The 18646-nt window shown below is 40.7% G+C and overlaps 1 protein-coding gene across 5 annotated transcripts in view; it reads right to left on the reverse strand.

Moving 5' to 3' along the window:
* FANCI (FA complementation group I) overlaps nt 1-18646 on the reverse strand; it is an 89227-nt gene that overhangs the window by 3185 nt on the left and 67396 nt on the right. For 4 of the 5 annotated variants that reach the window (XM_070495452.1, XM_014842559.3, XM_070495451.1 and 1 more), the window contains 15 exons: nt 17938-18039; nt 16788-16958; nt 16590-16711; nt 15903-16067; nt 14337-14516; nt 10938-11104; nt 10521-10597; nt 8984-9100; nt 6749-6800; nt 5790-5917; nt 5623-5691; nt 5344-5437; nt 4841-5028; nt 3687-3740; nt 3545-3604 (listed from right to left, as the gene is read on the reverse strand). In XM_070495452.1, the coding sequence (XP_070351553.1) occupies nt 3545-3604; nt 3687-3740; nt 4841-5028; nt 5344-5437; nt 5623-5691; nt 5790-5917; nt 6749-6800; nt 8984-9100; nt 10521-10597; nt 10938-11104; nt 14337-14516; nt 15903-16067; nt 16590-16711; nt 16788-16958; nt 17938-18039 (1746 nt within the window). The remainder of the gene's footprint in view (nt 1-3544; nt 3605-3686; nt 3741-4840; nt 5029-5343; nt 5438-5622; nt 5692-5789; nt 5918-6748; nt 6801-8983; nt 9101-10520; nt 10598-10937; nt 11105-14336; nt 14517-15902; nt 16068-16589; nt 16712-16787; nt 16959-17937; nt 18040-18646) is intronic. The other variant, XM_070495459.1, reaches the window with a different exon arrangement.

The raw sequence follows: 18646 nt of genomic DNA on the forward strand, positions 1-18646 counted from the left end.
GAAGACGGAGAACACTGGGACACTAATAATCCTTGGATATTTTTCTACTTTTGTTGCTGGGAGATTTACAATCTTGCTCTTGAGATTAGCACATGGAAGTGAGGGCAGGACCAACTGTTACTGGACCAGGCCAGCCAAGCGACTGGTGAGGTACAGAAGGATGGTTAAAATGGGGACTGTCAGATGGTAACAGGAATAGGTATTTTCCTACTGGGCAGTTGGCTAAAAGGGTCTCATAAAGGACAGGGGGCTGGAGAGGCTGTTCCTGGGGTCTGCAGTCTTTCCACTCAGGCAATTGCCAGATGTGTCTTACGTGCCATGTGGTTACATGCTCGAGAAGGTTAAGAGTCAACAGGAACACTTACTTCCCTTTGTTGTAGATAATCAGAGAATAAAGAGCTCCCGGAGAAAGGAAGAACTATTAAAGAACGGGAACCAAGAAGTACAGGATTCTGATAAGGCAGAAGAAAATCAAGACTGAGTCAGGAGAGACTGAGGAGAAAAACCACCCACGCGTGAGGTACACAAAACAGGGACCTTTACCTGAAAGAGTTCTGTGCCTTCCAGGGATGGAACGTACCATGCTCCCTGGGACAAGTAAGAGAGTGAAAAACAGAGACCTGAAAATGGAGAGAAATTATACCACGAGAGCCAGCGAGAGGCAGGAGGCTTGGTCCATGTGACATGTTCTCGAAAATAAGGAATGGTAGGGATCCAGAGGGGCTAGTGTGAAGAAATCTAGTTTTAGCCCTGGAAGGCAGGGTATAGGATGGTGATGGCAGAGGGTGAAGCCCTTTTAAGGGAGGGCAGGGCAGCAGACATGGGTAGAGCTCCTGTGACCAACTGGGAAGTGAGCCATCTTTCTAGAGGTTGTACCCAAGATGGGACTATTGAAACTCCCCAGATCAACTCTGTTCACTGCCCATTCCTGATTCAGGTAGGACTAAAATCGTAGCCAAAAGAGAAGCATCTTTTAAAGGTGTAGAGTTCTGAGCAGGATGCTAAGGGTTTTAGAGCAATGGCTTTCACTGTTTTCTTCCCATTGAAATCCAAGGCTGTGGAAAAAAAGAAAGGGCTGTAAGAGAATAAGTAGCTCTCTCAAAGATGTGGCAAATGCAATCCTGATTTCTAGACAAGAGTTGGAGTTAATGGAACCATAGCCTCTTGCCTAGGGTTACTCATTAAGTACATCTCACAAAGTCAGAAAAAAATGTTTGCCTGAGGATCACCTGACTTGTCAGTAAGGCTTTAACTCAAATGTAGATGGGGAACGGGGAAAATATCCAGGGAATACCTAAACTGGTTTTTCTATAATCTAGAAAAAAGAACAGTAGTTTAGGAGGTGCCTGGTGATTTGCAGAAGAAAATGCTTGAGAATGGAGTCAGAAACCCAAAAACCCTCCAACATTGTACATGTCAATGAATATCAAGTATTATTCTAGAGGGGTTGGCAAACTATAGCCCATAGGCCAAATCCGGCCCACTGCTTGTTTTTGAAAATTAAGTTTTACTGGAACACAGCCATGCTCATTCAATTGTATGTTGTCTATGGCTGCTTTTATGCTACTACTACAGAGGTGAATAATGACAGTGACCGTATGGCCTGGAAAACCTAAGACATTTACTCTCTGGCCCTTTACAGAAAAAGTTTGCTGACCCCTGTTGTGGAGTCAAACTTTCTCAAGTTCAAGTCTCAGTTCTGCCTCTTAATGAGCTACCTGTCCTTGGCATTCACCTCTCTAATCTTCCATCACTTACATGGGGCTAACTACTGATCACAAAGTGTAGTAAGGATGGATGAAGTGATGCATGAAAAGAGCTTAACACAACACCAGGCAAGGGTTGCAGAGAACCAGGTAAGGGTTCTCTAAATGTTAGCTGTTATAAAATGAACAAGGTCTTATACAGTGTTTCCCAAGCTGTGCTTCAGAGAATGCTATTCTGAAAAATTAGTAATATTTGTTTATTAAGAAAACAAAAGTTCTTGAATAGGTTTGAAAACTGCTACTGAACATTATTGTTGGACCTCTCAGCAACTTTAGTATGCTAATGGATACCATGAATCTCGAAGGTGAGAAATATGTACAAGTATTTCTCACAGAATCCTTTTTTTTGAGAACTGTCTCAGTCAATACAGCATACTTTGAAATATGGCCTTATAGGCATCATTAAGACCTGGAGATGGGGAACTCAAAACCTGACTTTAGGATGGAGGGATATATGCTCTACACAGACAAGAGATTTGTTTGAAAGAATGGCACCCATGTGAAAATTTATGAGCATGAGGGTTGAGAAGGCATGCCAGCAAGTATTTGCGTGACATAAAAGGAGAGGATCAGACATAACAGCTTGATGAGAGGAGGCTATAGACTGGCCAGACAGAAAACAGATGATATATTCCTGACCCAGATCACAAAACGGGTACGAAGGCAAGGCAATAGAGAACCTCAACTATCAGCACACTACTGAAAACTCCTTTCACTAAACTGAGATGACAGGCCACTTGGTCACTGATTCTCAAGGGGAGGGGAGGAGGCACCCTTAATACACATTATGAGGCAAGTTATGGAGAGGAATGTGTTGTGCCCGTATACAATGCAGAGGCAGAAAACAAGTGGGCATCACTATCAAAGTGGTCATAATCCACTGCTTTAACAACTGGTTCTGGACGCTTGGCTGGGGCTGACCCATTAGTGGACATTCTCTGACTCTTCAGAGATCGGTAACAGCCCTGCAATACTCTAACTGCAGTGACTGAGTGGGCTTGGGAGACAGTAGGTCTCTCATCACTTCACGTGTTTAAGCCCGTGGTTCTCAACCAGGGGCGATTTTGCCTCTCAAAGACATATGACAATTTCTCGAGACAGTGTGGTTGTCACACTAGAGGACTGCTACTGGTATCTGGTAGACAGAGACCAGGGATGCTGCTATAAATATCCCAAAGTGAACAAGACAGGCCCCACAACAAAGAATTATCTGGCCGAAAATGTCAATAATGCAGAGGTTAAGAAACGCTGGTTTAAACCAGCAGTAAAGGGGACTCAAGTATTGCAAGAATCTGATGGTATTTGAGACCAGATGACATTGAGAAGAAAAGAGTTCTGGGCAAATGACAGAAAATCCTCTCCAGTCCCTGAAAATGCTGCTGTCTCTCACACACTGTGCCATCTGATCTCAGCCCTACTTCACGGGCCTGCTGCTGCTTTACTCACCTTCCCAAAGGATGCCCAATGGCATGGATTTGGAATCACCCAGAAACAAACCAAGTCGCTGAGCCTAAGCATGCTTGTTCCTTCCTTGCTCCAAATGCAAGCATATCAAATGCCTGTCTCTCCAAATTAAACAACTTTTTTGGGTATTACTAAAGATTTCCTTGCTGCAAAGACTTCAAGCCTTGGCTTGGTCTCAAATGGGCACCTTTTGCTTATGGTAAGTAGGGAAGAAACTACATATACTCAGGACAGGTGGCCAAGCAGTCCACCAGGAACATAAGAAGTCCTTTCTTACTTGAAGATCTATTTTGTACTGACTCTGAGTCACTTACCTGTACGTAAGAAATGAAAGAATAGCACAGTGGGGTCAGATGAGAACCCGACAGCTTCACCTGCAGCAAAGGAGAAGGAAACCAATGTAACTGTAGGAATAAAATGCTTCCCCCATTCCTAGGAAAGGCATTCTCAACTCACCAGCTTTTCCATATTCTTTGGAATTCCTCCGGAGCTCTGACACACCTGGAGATACTAACCAAAGATTCCTAGATTTAGCATATCATCCTATATAAGTGTCCCATGAAACTACAGGTGACTCAGTGAACTAACAGAGTGTGACTCATCACTCTGGAGAGGGAAAAGAAAATAAGCTGCTGTATTCATGGAGAATCCTAGACACAAGGCTTCCTTTTTCCCCTCCTCAAGGCTCCTGCGCTTCCCAGATCATGGGCAATGAAGCGTTTCTGTTTCTGACTTGTTCAACTCATTGCTTTAAAAATCTTTCAGGCTGATAGTCCCTGCATCTAGAAAACCCATGACTTTGCTGTTTTTCCTTTAGAAAATGAAAATAAAGAGAAAAGACTCAGTATTTCCATTACAGAAGCTTAGTAGCCACACCATGTAGCCAGAACTACACCTTTTCAGAGATGTCTGCACTGTTGTTTGGGTACACTGTGGGGTGGCCTACCATCCTTCTTGGGTTGACTGTGCTTTTCTAAGTATTTAATATGGATCATTGCTAAAATGAGAACTAAATTACTTAATTCCTATCACCTTCTGAATGTCTGCTGAGGACCAAAATATTTCAAGTGCAAGGAAAGAGTTTCTTATTAACAAATACTAAGAAGCATTAACTTAAACTCAGGGCAGAGTGTGCTTTGTATTTTTTAAAAATAAAGTTCCTCCCCACCCTAGTACCTGACCTGTAAGGCATTTAACACCTACTTGTTAAAGGGATGAAAGAAGGAATAACACATTTTTAGTGCCAGACTGGTTTGAAACAGTCTAATTTAGTGTGCAATATGGACTCAGATTGAATTCTCTAACTATAGATTAGGTCTTAGAAGGCATTTGTAGAGGCATTCACTCTCAGTCAGGTGCTGCATACTCCTATGCCAAGGAAATAAGGGCCTCTAAAAGGAGGTTTAGAATTATGCCATGAACTCGTTTTCTCCTGGCTTGTGGAGACTCCTGCCACCTACTGACCAAACTGGAATCAAACCATGACTTGCAAAGATGCAGGCAAGCGCTCCAGGTGCATTCTGCAGCACTGGGCTGCTGCCTTGGCCTCGTCTCCTGGCTGGTGGGGGCAGACTGGGGGTGGTGACCCTGAATATCTCTCACATACTCACATATCTGACGAGTGCTGTAAGAATGGTGTACATTTTGCAAAGGTCCTTTAACAAGGTGTCCACACAGCTGCCCGATGGCAGGGCTGTCTGCACCAGCTCGTGGAAAAATGTAAGTAGAGTTCCCAGTTGCATGATGATGGCTTTCTCAATGGGATGATTTGGTAGGGTTGCCTGAGATGAGGCCTCTTCTGAAGGGAAATGAAATTGCACATTCAAACCCAACTGGCCTTATTTTCTAGATGAAGTGAAGGAGATTTAGAAATCAACTAGACACCATTAACTAGGAAGTCTGTAGGGAAAATGAGCATGTAATTCATCACGCAGAGTGAATCAATAACCTTGCTGTCATAAGCCACACAGCTGTGTCTTCCATCACATTAGAAATCCAGCTCAAACAAACAAACTGAGCTCAGGCATCCACTTCTATGCAGTAGTCCTACTTGGATTTTGGTTGACTTTGCTCTCATCACAATTCCTGGAACCCCACCCTGAGCTCATCTTACCTGATACAATTTCTTGGCTCACTTGTCCCTTAAGCCTGGTGATTAGCCAGTCCACTTCTTCTAGGACCTTCTCAGCCTGACTCAGAACAAGTAACTGTGAAAGGAAAGAATGCCTGGCATGGCTCACGGCACACAACTACTAGTGTAATATAATAACCATGGCCACCTGCAGGTGGGTTACAGGCCTCAGGACACAAGCCACTATAATTTACTCTGCACATGGAACAAAATGCAAAGAATGACAAGGCTATTTCCCATGGCTTGGGGAGCAACACTTACACAGACTGTAGGGGCAGCTGTTCTCAAATTCACCATCGCAAAGTGGTTTGTTTTCTCCACCTCCACATCCTGGGGAGGGAAAGAGAGGTGAGATGTAACGACAGGACGGCTGTTCCCCTGACCTCTATCCCCACTCAGAATGTTGTATTGAAGGCTCACTGCAGTACCTGGTCTATGTCTCCAAGATGCCCGTGGATATCCTGGGACAAGTCACGTAGCAGGATGACGGGACTCTTATACAAGACATGGAGGCTGAAGAGCAAATTCATCAAGCCCTTGCAAAATGAGGCATCCTCTAGGAGTAGAAAGGAAAGAAAATTGAAAGGTAAGTTATAATCCAGTTAGTCCTTCGGAGGGAGGGACTAACTACCCAGAACATGTATCGTGTCGTGTCTCAGGTACAATATCCCAGTGCTGCACACATTCCAACCAAGGCAGCTCTCCCACAAGACTGCACAAAGAAAAGGAGACGTTTGCCTTTACTAGTCACTATCACTATGAAACCAGCACATGACTAAGAAACAGAACATTACCAGCACCCCAGAGACACCCATCACCCAACCAAGGAAACTGCTATCCTGACTTCTAACCTCACATCTAGTTTTGTCTGACTTTGAACTTTATCTAAAGGGAATCATACAGTAAGTACACTTTGTGTCTGGCTTCTTTTGTTCGACATTATGTTTGTGAGATTCCCCCACAGTGTGTGTCAGTGTAGTCTGTTCATTCTCATCGCTGTACAGTATTCCACTGTGTGTACATCACGATTCCTTTATCCATTCCACTGCTCATGAGTATTTGTGTTTATTTTAGCGTATTAAAACACTGCTGCTGTAAGAATTCTTCCACCTATTTCTGCCAGGAGTGGACTTGCTGGATCGTAAGCATATGTTTAATTTTAGTAGTTAGATCATGCCAAACCATTGTCCAGAGCGGTTATACCAACTTACACCTCCACCAGCAGTGAATGAGAGGTCCAACTGCTCTATACTCTCATCAACACTTGGTATGGGTATTGTGTCGTTTTTAATTTTGGCCACTCTGGTCAATGTGTAATTTTCTAAATGCTGTTTGGTAACGATGATTTTTATATAAAGCCTAAAAGAAAACATGGCAGGAAACTTACCCCAGCTGTATTCCTTGCAAATCTTAGACGTCCAGGATAACATCTGCACAAACTAGAAATCATTCAGATATTAAAGAAATATGCCAAAAGACAGATCTACAGGTTGTCAGACTGAAAGAGCCCTAGACCTTTCCAAATTTAAGCAAATCACCTGCCAAAACATGTGCTTGGATCTAAAGTGGTAATCTACTAAGTAAAAATAAGTCCAAAATTATGTAAAGAATTACTGATACTTTTTTCTCATAATGTAGCATATGACTTAATTCTCAAAGTCTATGCCCTCATTGCGGGCCAAAGGTCCTGGGGTCTGCGTCTGGGCTCTTACCCCCTTGAGTTTCCTCTGCCCCTACTACCATGGTCTAGGGTGAAAGCTCCTTTTTTCTTCCTTCCCATGCCCCACACTCTCCAGACTTGAGACATCTTTAAGGATATTAGGCTAATAGAGAGGTGTAGGAAAGTAAGATCCTGGCCATAAAGATAGCAGAATTAGCTTTTAGGAGCCAAGAGGTTAGAAGGGAGTGGGGGGTAAAAAAAAAGGAAAAAGAAAACAGCCAAAATACCCAGACAGAGTTTTTTTAGGTAGGCAGAGGAGGCTAAGGTCTTGGGACAGCAGGGTGCTGCATTCCCAGATACACACTCAGCTTTCTGCTTCAGCATTTCTTTGGGACAGGATTTCAGCCACAAGGGCAGTGAAAAGCAGTGACACTTAAGTGCAAAAAGACCAGCAAGAATTCACTTTTTGATCTGTTAGGGAAAAAGATAAATTCAGAGGCGAACTGAAAGCTCTCTGTGAACTGACATAAAAAAATCTCCAGAATACAGTTTCAACTGTAATCAGTAAATAAAGCAGGATGCTGAACAAGCTTTTGTGTGAAAAGGGGTAGATTCAGGAATAGGAATCTATATTCGTATTTGCTTGTACAGGAATAGGGAACTCTTGAAGAATACATAAGAAAGTAATAAAAAGGTATTTACTTATTTGTAGGAGAAGAAGTGAACAGAAGCAGGACATGGATAGAAGGAAGATTATTTATTATAAATCTTTTTATCATTTCTGGTTTTCAAATCCTAAGACTTTATTACTCATTTGAAATTAAATTTAAAAAAATTTTAAACAGACTACCTGAAGTTACAGTGGTGTGGGTACATAGTAAAAATTAAATTAAAATTTTCCTGTATATATTAGCCTTTCCAAATCTATTAATTTTTTCCTCAAATGTCCCCCTGCCCCAATTCTCTGTCCCTGTGTTTCTTTCCTAGTCGTCTGCTCTTTGCAGCAAAAGTAGCCATATGAAAAGATGAAGCTGAAAGTAAAATGGGGATGCAGTGTTTGGATTTAGATGAGTAGCAAAAGTGAGAAGCAAAAGGGACTTTCTTTGGGCTACCCGGAAGTAGGACAACAGGAAAATCAGGTCTGTTTTTCAGCCTCCAACACCATAATACCCTCAGGCTGTGGTCTCCCAGACTAGCTCCTCCTGAAGTGAGGGTTCACATGAGGAGCCTTGTACCCCAGGGCTCCAACTTGTCCACCTCACACATCAGGAGTAGATGTGGTAGGAGGGAGCACACAGCCCTAGGCTCTCAAGGAGGCTCTTTATTTCCCATAGGGAAATTGCCCCTGAATGGAACAGACCCACAAAACGTGGCCCTTCTCTTATTCTATGTGTGTGAACGCTCATGCGGGCACACAATTCTATGTATATGAGTACACACCTACGTACATATACATACAACCTATCTGGGCAGAGTTGTTTGTGCTTTGGGACTGTAGTCATGCTTTCTGACTTAACCACCTTTTGTTGAATTTCCCCCAAACTCAGTACCAGCCAATCTTGCTGAGACAGCCAAGTGCTGAATGTCAGCTACCTTCTTGATAATTAACATACTTTCATCTTAGAAAACACCAAGAGTAAGGGAAAACACAGGTTAAGAAGGTCGAAGGCAGCAAAGATAAACAAGTTTTTTTCTATAGTGCTTACTGTTTACCCTTGACCATAGCCAAACAAACAAAAGCAGTTATGTTCTTGCCCCGTCTGGCTGCATATAATTATTCATGGTAGAAACACTATGTAGGAAAGGGTACATCTTATTGATCTTATATTAACTCAGAAGCATAATTAAATATGTCATTTAAAATAAGCGAGACTTGGAGAGGACATTCAGATACATACTTTAAGATGCAATCCTCTGCCTTCTGAGGGATGCTGGGTGGGACTGAACGAGCGGGACTTGTACCTGAGGGGAGGAGGGCTCCAGCAGCTTGGACAAGTTGGAGAGAACAGTGACTAGTAGGAGGGCTTCTTTGCTATTGAAGTCTTCCTCTTGGCTGCTAAGTAAATTCAACAAGGACCTCTGAGAAAGGAAAGTATACACAGAAACATTAGCAGACATGTTACCCTCAGGGAGATCTAGTCAGAGATTCCTAAGGCTGGGAACAAAAACTATTCAAAGCTACCAAAATCCAAGAGGATAAAATCTGAAAATAAACCTGGATCGAACAGGTAGTTTCCTGCCCTGTTTTTGATCATAAATCTGACTGTTCTCTTGAAAACCATGGACTCCTTCTTCAACCCCTTGCCAAATTAGGAATGAATGGTGCAGCCATTTTGGGGTGGCTCACAGCTCCCCGAAGCCCATCCACTGACCTCAGGCTTAGGCCACGCCCCAGCTGTAGCATGGCCGACATCCCTTCCCTGTTTTCCTTTCTCTATTCCTTCTCACCACCTGAAATACGCCCTGTGTTGTCCACCAGTCTCTTCCTCACAACAGTGTAAGCCCTGCAAGGGTAGGGATTTTGACCCTTTGTTCCCTGCTGTATCCCTAGCACCTGGAACAGTCCCTGACACACAGTGGGAACTTTAAAATTATTTGTTAAATAAAGAAGTCCTCTGTGGTAGCAGATCCTGGTATTGTGACAACTACTGGTTAGAAACGAATAGGCTTCATTGTCCAGTCTTTATGCAATCTCACAAAGCCAAACCACACCACAGACACAAAAACAAAACATAACCTCCATACCTTAACAGCCTCCTGGCAATCTCTTTATGTCAACTCATACACTCATTCTTAGAGGTAGTGAGTGCCAGAGGTTGGGGTGGCTTAACACACACCCTCCCTAGGATCTTTTTTACTTTTTTTTCTTGGGAAGGATTTGCCCTGAGCTAACATCTGCTGCCAATCTTCCTTTTTTTTTCCCCCTCCATGAAGCCCCAGTACATAGTTGTATATTCTAGTTTTAGGTCCTTTTAGTTCTTCAAGGTGAGCCACCACCACAGCATGGCTACTGGCAGAAGAGTGGTGTGGTTCTGGGCCCTAGAATTGAACCAGGGCTGCTGAAGAAGAGTGCACCAAACTTAACCATGAGGCTATCAGGGCTGGCTGCCTAGAATCTTTCTATTTATTTATTTTTGGGGGAGGAAGACTGCCCTGAGCTAACATATATGGCAATCTTCTGCTGTTTTGTATGTGGAACACTGCCACAGCATGGCTTGATGAGTGGTGTGTAGGTCCGCACTCGGGATCTGAACCTGCAAACCCTGGGCCACCAAAGTGGCGCCAACTTAACCACTATGCCACTGGGCCAGCCCCACTAGAATCTTTTTAAATGCATTATTTTCCACTCTAAGAGCTATTTCCTATTGTTTGGATAATGACCTAGAAAAACACTCCTGTCCTACTAGTTCACTCTCTGCCCACTCTTACAGCTGCCCGTGCTAACAGTCCCTTTGCAAGGACCCTCAGGCAAGTACAGCAGCTTCCCAGGGCTACTCACCTGGAACTGCCGGATCTGGAATGCTGCCCTTTCATTGACACTGACTTCCACCTCTTCTCCCTCCTTATCTGTGACATCTAGGAAAAGAAAAGAAATCAATCTTCTTTGAAAAGGACTTATGCTTTTTTTTGGCTTTTAATAGCTAAAATTTTAGAAGGCCAAAAAAGTCTGGAGGCAGATTTAAATATATTCCTAACATTCTGCAATTTCTTAATACTACATTCCATTTTCCAGTCACTAATTGCGGTTAGGTGTAATCCAATAAGTGCTAATTCTGAATCCACTAGATGTCACTCCTTAGCAACATCAGGACTCTTCTCAGGTGTCCTGTGGTAGGTTAACAAATAGAATCAAGAGGCTTGATGTTAAGAAAGAGAAACTCAGATCAAGCCAATTTATCAGAGTTGAAATGCCCACCCAGAGCCCTGAGGAACTGATGGATCCTGGGCTGATAGAACTGCTGCACGGCACTGAAGATCTTCTGCAAGCCCTCCAAGCACAGCAGTGAGATGCTCTTTCCTTTCTCTTTCTTTCCTGACTCTTCCACTGAAGTAGGAATGGAAGTGTACCTCCAAAGCAAGACCCTGAAGAAGGGAAAAGTGAGTTTATTTTTAAAGTCAGTTTCACTGAAGTACAACTTACACACAGTAAAATTCACACCCTGTGAATGTACACTTCTATGAATTTTGACAAACTTGCAGTTGTGTAATCATCCCCACAACCAATGTACTCTGGTTACCAGTCCTTCATCAGACAGGTATTTTGCAAATATTTTCTCCTAATCGGTAACTTGTCTTTTAATTTCCTTAAGAGAGTTTTTCAAAGAGCAGAGTTAAAACTTTTAAGTATACATTGTTCTCCTAGTGTTATCCCTAAGAAACCTTTACCTAAAACAAGGTCATAAAAGATTTTTGTTTTCCTCTAGATGTTTTACAATTTTTGGTTTTACACTTGTGTCTCTGATCCATTTCAAGTTAATTTTTTGTATATGACATGAGGAATGGATAAAGCTTCATTTTTTGCATATCGACGTCCAATTGTTTCAAAACCATTTTGTTGAAAAGACTCTTTCTCCATTGCATTACCTGGCGCCTTTGTCAAAAATCAAATGCCCAGTTTCGTGTGGATCAATTTCTCAACTATATACTCTGTTCCACTGATTCTACCAATACCACACTATCTAAAATTCAGCAACTTCATAGTAAGACTTGAAATCAAATAGTATGAGTCATCTAACTTTGTTTTTTTATTTCAAACTTGTTTTAGTTATTCTATGTCCTTTACTGTTTCACATAAATTTTTGAATCATCTTGTTAAAACCTACAATAAACCTTGACAGGATTTTGATTGGGATTGTGTTGAATCTATGGATCAATTTGAGAAGAATTCACACCTTGACAATACTGAATCTTCCAATTCATGGACACTGTATACCTTTCCATTTACTTGGGACTCCTTTGATTTCTCTCATTAATGTTTCTTAGTTTTCATCACAAATCTTGCACGTTTGTTAGATTTATCACTAAGCAGTTCAAGTTTTGTGATGCTATGGTAAATGGTACTGTTTTTTAAATTTAAATTTCTAATTGTTTACTACTAGTATATAAATAAAAATATTAACCTTGTATCCTGCAACCTTGCTAAACTTACTTAATAGATCTAGTAGCTTTTCTTTTTATTCTTTGGAATTTTTATGAGAATAATTATGTCTATAAAGACAGTGTTATTTCTTCCTTCCCAATCTGGATGCCTTTTCTTTCTTTTTCATGCCTTACTGCACTGGCTACTGTGCTGTGCTGGACCTCCAGTACAATGTTGAACAGTAGTGGTGAGGGCAAAGTGGGGAAAACATTGTCTTTCTTCATTAAGTATGATGTTAATTAGAGGTTTTTTATAGATTTCCTTTATCAGACTGAGAAAATTCTCTGTTATTCCTTGTTTGCTGGGAGATCTCACCATGGTTTATGCGGAATTTTTATTTCCTATATCTATTGAGATGATCATTTGGTTTTCCCTTTAGTCTGTTGATATGGTGAATTACATTGACTGATTTACCAATTTTGAGCCAACTTTGCATCCCTGAGAAAAGTTCCATTTAATTATGATACATTATCCTTCTTATAAATTGTTGGGCTGAATTTGCTAATATTTTTTACATCTATATTCATGAGGGAAATTGGTCTGTAGTTTTCTTAAAATGTCTTTGGCTGGGTTTGGTATCAGGCTAATTTACACTGACCTCAAAAAACAAGCTGGGACATCATGTTCCCTCCTTTTCTATTTTCTGGAGGAGTTTGCATAAATTGGTAATACTTCTTCCTTAAATGTTTGGTAGAATTCACCAGTGAAGACATCTAGGTCTGGAATTTTCATTGATGGAAAATTTGGCACCATAAATTCAATTTCTTTATTTGAGATAGGATCATTCAGGTTAGCTATTTCTTCTTGAGTAGACTTTCAAGAAATGTGTCCATTTAAGTTACCAGGTTTGTTGGCATAAAGTTGTTGACATTCTCTTATTATCAATTTTTAATGTCTGTAGAATCAGTAGTGATATCCCCTCTTCCTCATACCTGATATTTTTCATTTGTGTCTTCTCTCTTTTCCTGATCAGCCTGGCTAAGGTTTATTAAATTTATTGATCTCAAAGAACTAGCTTTTGGTTTCATTCATTTTCTCTATTGTTACTCTTTATTTTCAATGGTTCTACTTTGGTCTTTATTATTTCCTTCCTTCTGCTTACTTTCATTTTAATCTGCTCTTCTTTTTCTATTTTTTTTTTAAATTTTATTATTTATTTATTTATTTATTTATTTATTTTGGATGTACATCATATTTCAAATTCTGTGTACATCATGTTCACCACCCGAAAACTAATTACAGTCCATCCCCTCACATGTGAGCCTAATCACCCCTTTTACCCTCCCGTCTTCCCGCTGCCCCAATGGTAACCACCAATCCAATCTCCAATGCTATGTGTTTTTTTGTCATCGTTTTTGTATTCTTTTTCTATTTTCTTAATGTGGAAGCTTAAAGATTTGAGATTTTTTTTCCTAATACAATCACTGATTATTCTACATTTCTACCTAGACACTGCTTTAGCTGAATCATACAAGTTTTAATATGTTGTGTGTTCATTTTCATTCTGTTCAAGATACTTTCTAATTTCTGACTTTCTACTTTGACTATGGGTTATTTAGAAATGCATTTAATTTCCAAATATATGGCGATTATCCAGATATTCCTGGTATTGCTTTCTTAAGTTTAATTCGATCGTGGTCAGAGAACATACTGATTTCTATTTTTAAAATTTGCTAAATTTGTTTTATGGCCCCAAATATGGTCCAAAAAGCATGTGTATTTTGAAACTGTTGTAGAGTGTTCTATAAGTGTCAAGTAAGGCTGGATGATAGTGTTGTTTAAGTCATCTACGTCCTTCCTGATTTTCTGTCTACTAATTCCATTGATTACTGAGACAGGTAGATTATTTTTTGTGCATATCTCCTTCAGTTCTATCAGTTTTTGTTTCACGTATTTTGAAGCTCTGTTGTTAGGTACATATACATTTAAAATTATGTCTCCTTGATTAATTATTTAGTCATTATGTAACACTCCTCCTTGTTCCTGGTAATAGATTAACATTTTATATGTGACTAACAATCCACACCAAAGCAGGACTAGAAAAAAGACCCAATATTAGTAACTGCACTTTCACTCTTAGGGCACGCCCAACTTCACCTTCACCCCGCCTGCAGTTTCCTCTCTTAGAGACTCCACACCAAGTGGAACAAGTTTCTGTGGGTGAGAGTGGCTTACCGAGTTATGTCACAGAGGTTCTGAAAGATCTTCTCTGGGTTTTGGCCATCAGGGCCACTCACATGCCCTGTTTCCTTTAGTTGCTGTACCTTCTGCAAAGCCACACTCACCGCGTAGCGCATAAACTCATTGCTGGACCTTAAGACAGACAGGCTCTCTTCGTGACTTTGGGTACTGTCCCTAGAGAGAAAAAAAAAGAGATTCCTTTACTGCTCTTGGGATCTGGAGTTAGGCTTTCTAGGGCCTGTTCAGAACAGCAGCACCAGCAAGCTCTGAACAACAGACTCTGGGCAGACCACGCCAGAGTCATTGCCATGGCTGCCCTTCTACAATTACCATTCTCAGTGTTACCTCATTTTCCCCCCTCCTCTAATTCTTTTACTTGGATAAAATTTAAATGTCAGTCTTAGTTTTCTTTAGGGTTTTTTTTGTTGTTTCTTTGGTTTTTCAATTCAGGTTTTTCTTTCTTCCCTTTTTATCTGTTATAGGCATATCTCATTTTATTGCACTTCACAGATATTGTGTTTCTTAACAAGACTTTCCACCAGCAAAAAGATCATGACTTGGGGGCTGGCTCCGTGGCCGAGTAGTTAAGTTCACGCGCTTCGCTGCAAGCAGCCCAGTGTTTCATTGGTTTGAATCCTGGGTGCGGACATGGCACTGCTCATCAAACCACGCTGAGGCAGCGTCCCACATGCCACCAACTAGAAGGACCCACAATGAAGAATATACAACTATGTACCGGGGGGGCTTTGGGGAAAAAAAGGAAAAAATAAAATCTTAAAAAAAAAAAAAAAAGATCATGACTTGCTGAAGGCTCAGGCAATGGTTAGCATTTTTTAGCAAGAAAGAATTTTTTTTTAAAAAATTTTATTTTTCCTTTTTCTCCCCAAAGGCCCCTGGTACATAGTTGTATATTTTCAGTTGTGGGTCCTTCTAGTTGTGGCATGTGGGATGCCACCTCAGCGTGGCTTGATGAGTGGTGCCATGTCTGCGCCCAGGATCTGAACCAGCAAAATGCTGGGCCGCCGAAGTGGAGCGCATGAACTTAACCACTCGGCCACAGGGCCAGCCCCAAGAAAGAATTTTGTAATTGTGGTATGTACATTGTTTTTTCAGACACAATGTTATTATACACTTAATAGATTACATACAGTAGAAATATAACTTTTATATGCACTGGGAAACCAAAAACTTTGTGTGGCTCACTTTACTGTGATATTTGCTTTACTGCAGTGGTCTGGGACTGAGCCTGCAATGTCTCCAAGGTACGCCTGTATGGTGTTCAAGCTACCCAGGTAGATTTCCTTCACCACCTTGTTGGAATTCATCCCTAGCTTTTCATTCATTAGTCCACCGTTTCAGATTTTTTCTTTAATAATTCAAGGTACCTCTTTAGAATGGCTACCTAGGATTGTCCAAACTTTCATTTCAAGAAACTTAGAAACCTCCTGGCTTATTTCTTACGGTATATACAGTTACTATATACTGTATATACTGTATACTATATACAGGCGTTACTATCTTCGCTGTGCTGCTGTCTTAAGCACTCTATTAGAACCTTACCTGAAAAGAGCAGTGAGAAGATCAGACACAAACTTCAGGGACAAAAAACTATCATTTGTTTTGTTGGCTGCTTTAGTTTTGCCTTTACCAGCTTTTTCATTAAGGATGTCAGAGAGTTTCTTGTAACACATAAATAAGCTCAGAACCTCCTCAAACTTATTCTTACTGTGTAAGAGGAAAAAGAGATCACCAAGGACAAGCATCAGAATATTGTGGTTTACTTTCACATACAGTAATAAAGAAATCAAAATGCTTTTTTTTAATGTCATATTTTCAACATCACATAACAAATAAATGGATCTTCATTAGTGTAACACTCCCAGGTCACACCCATCCATCGGGTCATTTTTTTTTTCCTCTCTTATTTATACCAGTCGATGCAGAGCATGAAAGTTCAATACTACCACCAATAAAAATTTCTCTATTAAAATCAGTAGTTCTTGAGGCCAGGGTCTGAGGAACTGTGAACAAGTTAAAGCCTGCTAGAGGGACAACATTCACTGGCCTGTCTGGCATATGCTTTGGAGTTCTTTGGTAGAAAGAACATAGTTTGGTCTTAGGGCATCTAAGAGATAGTGACACGGTCTGTGGTCTGTTCGATACCTAGCATATTGTTAGAGTTTAAAAAATATACATATCAAATGGACTATTCATCAAACTACAAGTAGAGTCGCAGCAATACCTTACCTGAAATTACTTATGGAGAAATTATATTCTATGAGAACCTCACAAACTCCCATCACAAGAAAAGCACAGATACTATTTTTGATGCCAACACCAGTGCTCTGAGAAAAATCTGCTGATTTATCCTAAGAGACATGAGATAAAAATTAATAAGCCATTAAAAACCTCCATTATTCAACACAGTTCAGACTTAGCAATTACCAGTTCAAAGTCCTCTAGTTCACTCTTTATCATTCTGTTAGTAATGGACTCCAACATATCATCCAAGTCTTGGTAGAATCCTTCTTCCTCCTCCTCTTCTTCCTGCTGGAGGGGCATCACTCTACTTTTATACCAGGCCAAACAGTGCTGAATACAACACAGCAGATAATCCTGTAGGAAAAAATAATAATTAAACATTCTTTAGTGTTAAAGGATAACCTATGAAGCTGCTGATAATCAACAAATAATCCTTATCTATAAGGCTAAAGTAACTTAATCAACAGCACAAATTAAGTCAATCTGAATTAATAAAACTGGAAAAAAAATAATTGAACTAACAGGGGCATTGTTTTCTGGCCTTTCCCAAAGGAACTGTCTTCATAAGTAGCTGACACCTCAGAACACGACATCAGATCTGCTGTCCCTGATGTGGTACAAACACCATGGAGCCTGGTTATGAAGTTAAATCCTCTCTAGCTCCTCTGAGTCCCAGAGGCTATTCTAAAGATACGGTTTATGTTTAGGGAGGCTTTGGGAGACCGACATAGCATCTCCGAACCAGGCTGAGGACATCTCACGGCACAGAAGGCCCATTATGAACACAGGATATGACAACTGAAAGACCACCCCCTTCCCCTGCCTTGAGTTCTAAGTCAGCTGGGGTGGGAGAGGCTCAGTTTTTTTCTCTTCCCTGTCTTTCTGAGGCTAGACAACAAGAACAGAAAACCAACCTGTCCTAGTTCCTCTGAAGATTCAACAGAGCACCAATTCTAGCTCAGCCTAAATCATATACTCCCTCCAGACTAACGAAGCAGGCCCCCTGGGTTCATTTGCTTCTAAGTGATCTCCCTCCCCCAATTCTAAAGTATATTTATTTAGTGTATATAATCAAAGAGGCATAAATGAGAGAGAAAATGCTCCTTGGGAGAAGTGGTGGATGCCTTGACTTAGTCAAGCACTGACACAGAGACATCTTACCAACAGACCCAAGGTGATGATGACTCAGAAAAGATAACAGGGTAGATTTAAGAGTAAAAATTCATTTGGGAGTAGCAGAAAGCAAGCTTACCAGGGAAAGCTCAAGGTACATCTTTCTGAAGATTTTACTTAACAGTAAAAATAATGGTTATAGGAGGAATAAAACTCTTACCAGTGGTTCCTGTAGAGAGATCTGATCTCCTTGCGTCAGAATACAAGCTTCTAATTTGAGAGGAGGCAGCACATCAGATTGTGGCTCGTAGAACTGTTTTAACTGTGTACGGTAAGGAAAAAAGACATCATGGCTCATGAATGCTTTCACTTTTTTAATTTGTCAGGCTAGTGGCACCTTTAATGTCTAATGTATTCTAAAACACACTTCCCAACTGCCCAAAGAACAATGCAGCAAAATCTGTGTTGCTTTGGCTTGCCCACATCCTTTGTCCTTGCTTTAGGCATTGTACTGATTGAGATCTCCTTTCCTATTCCACCTCCATTACCTCTCCTACAAAACATCATACTCTCTCACACCAATTCCTCAATCTGCACAGGCCATCAGTATTTTCACTATAACTTGATGGTTAAGAATACAGGCTCTCGAGTCAGACTGGCTGAGTCCAAAATCCCAGTACTACCACTTATTAATGGTTTTGACAAAGGTACCCATGCCTTGGTTCCTCATCTGTGAAATGAGGGTATTACTAATATAAACATAGAAGGCTGTTATAAGCATTAAATATGCCAATCCATGTAAAGGGCTTCAAACACTATTTGGCACATAACAGAGCTCAAAAAAAGGGTAAATTATAATTTTTCTCCTTCTTACTTTTGGAGTTTGCAGAATTTTACTGGTCCACATACTAACCTGAGTTGCTCTATGT

Source organism: Equus asinus, chromosome 2 (assembly GCF_041296235.1).
Source record: "Equus asinus isolate D_3611 breed Donkey chromosome 2, EquAss-T2T_v2, whole genome shotgun sequence".
NCBI lineage: Eukaryota > Metazoa > Chordata > Mammalia > Perissodactyla > Equidae > Equus > Equus asinus.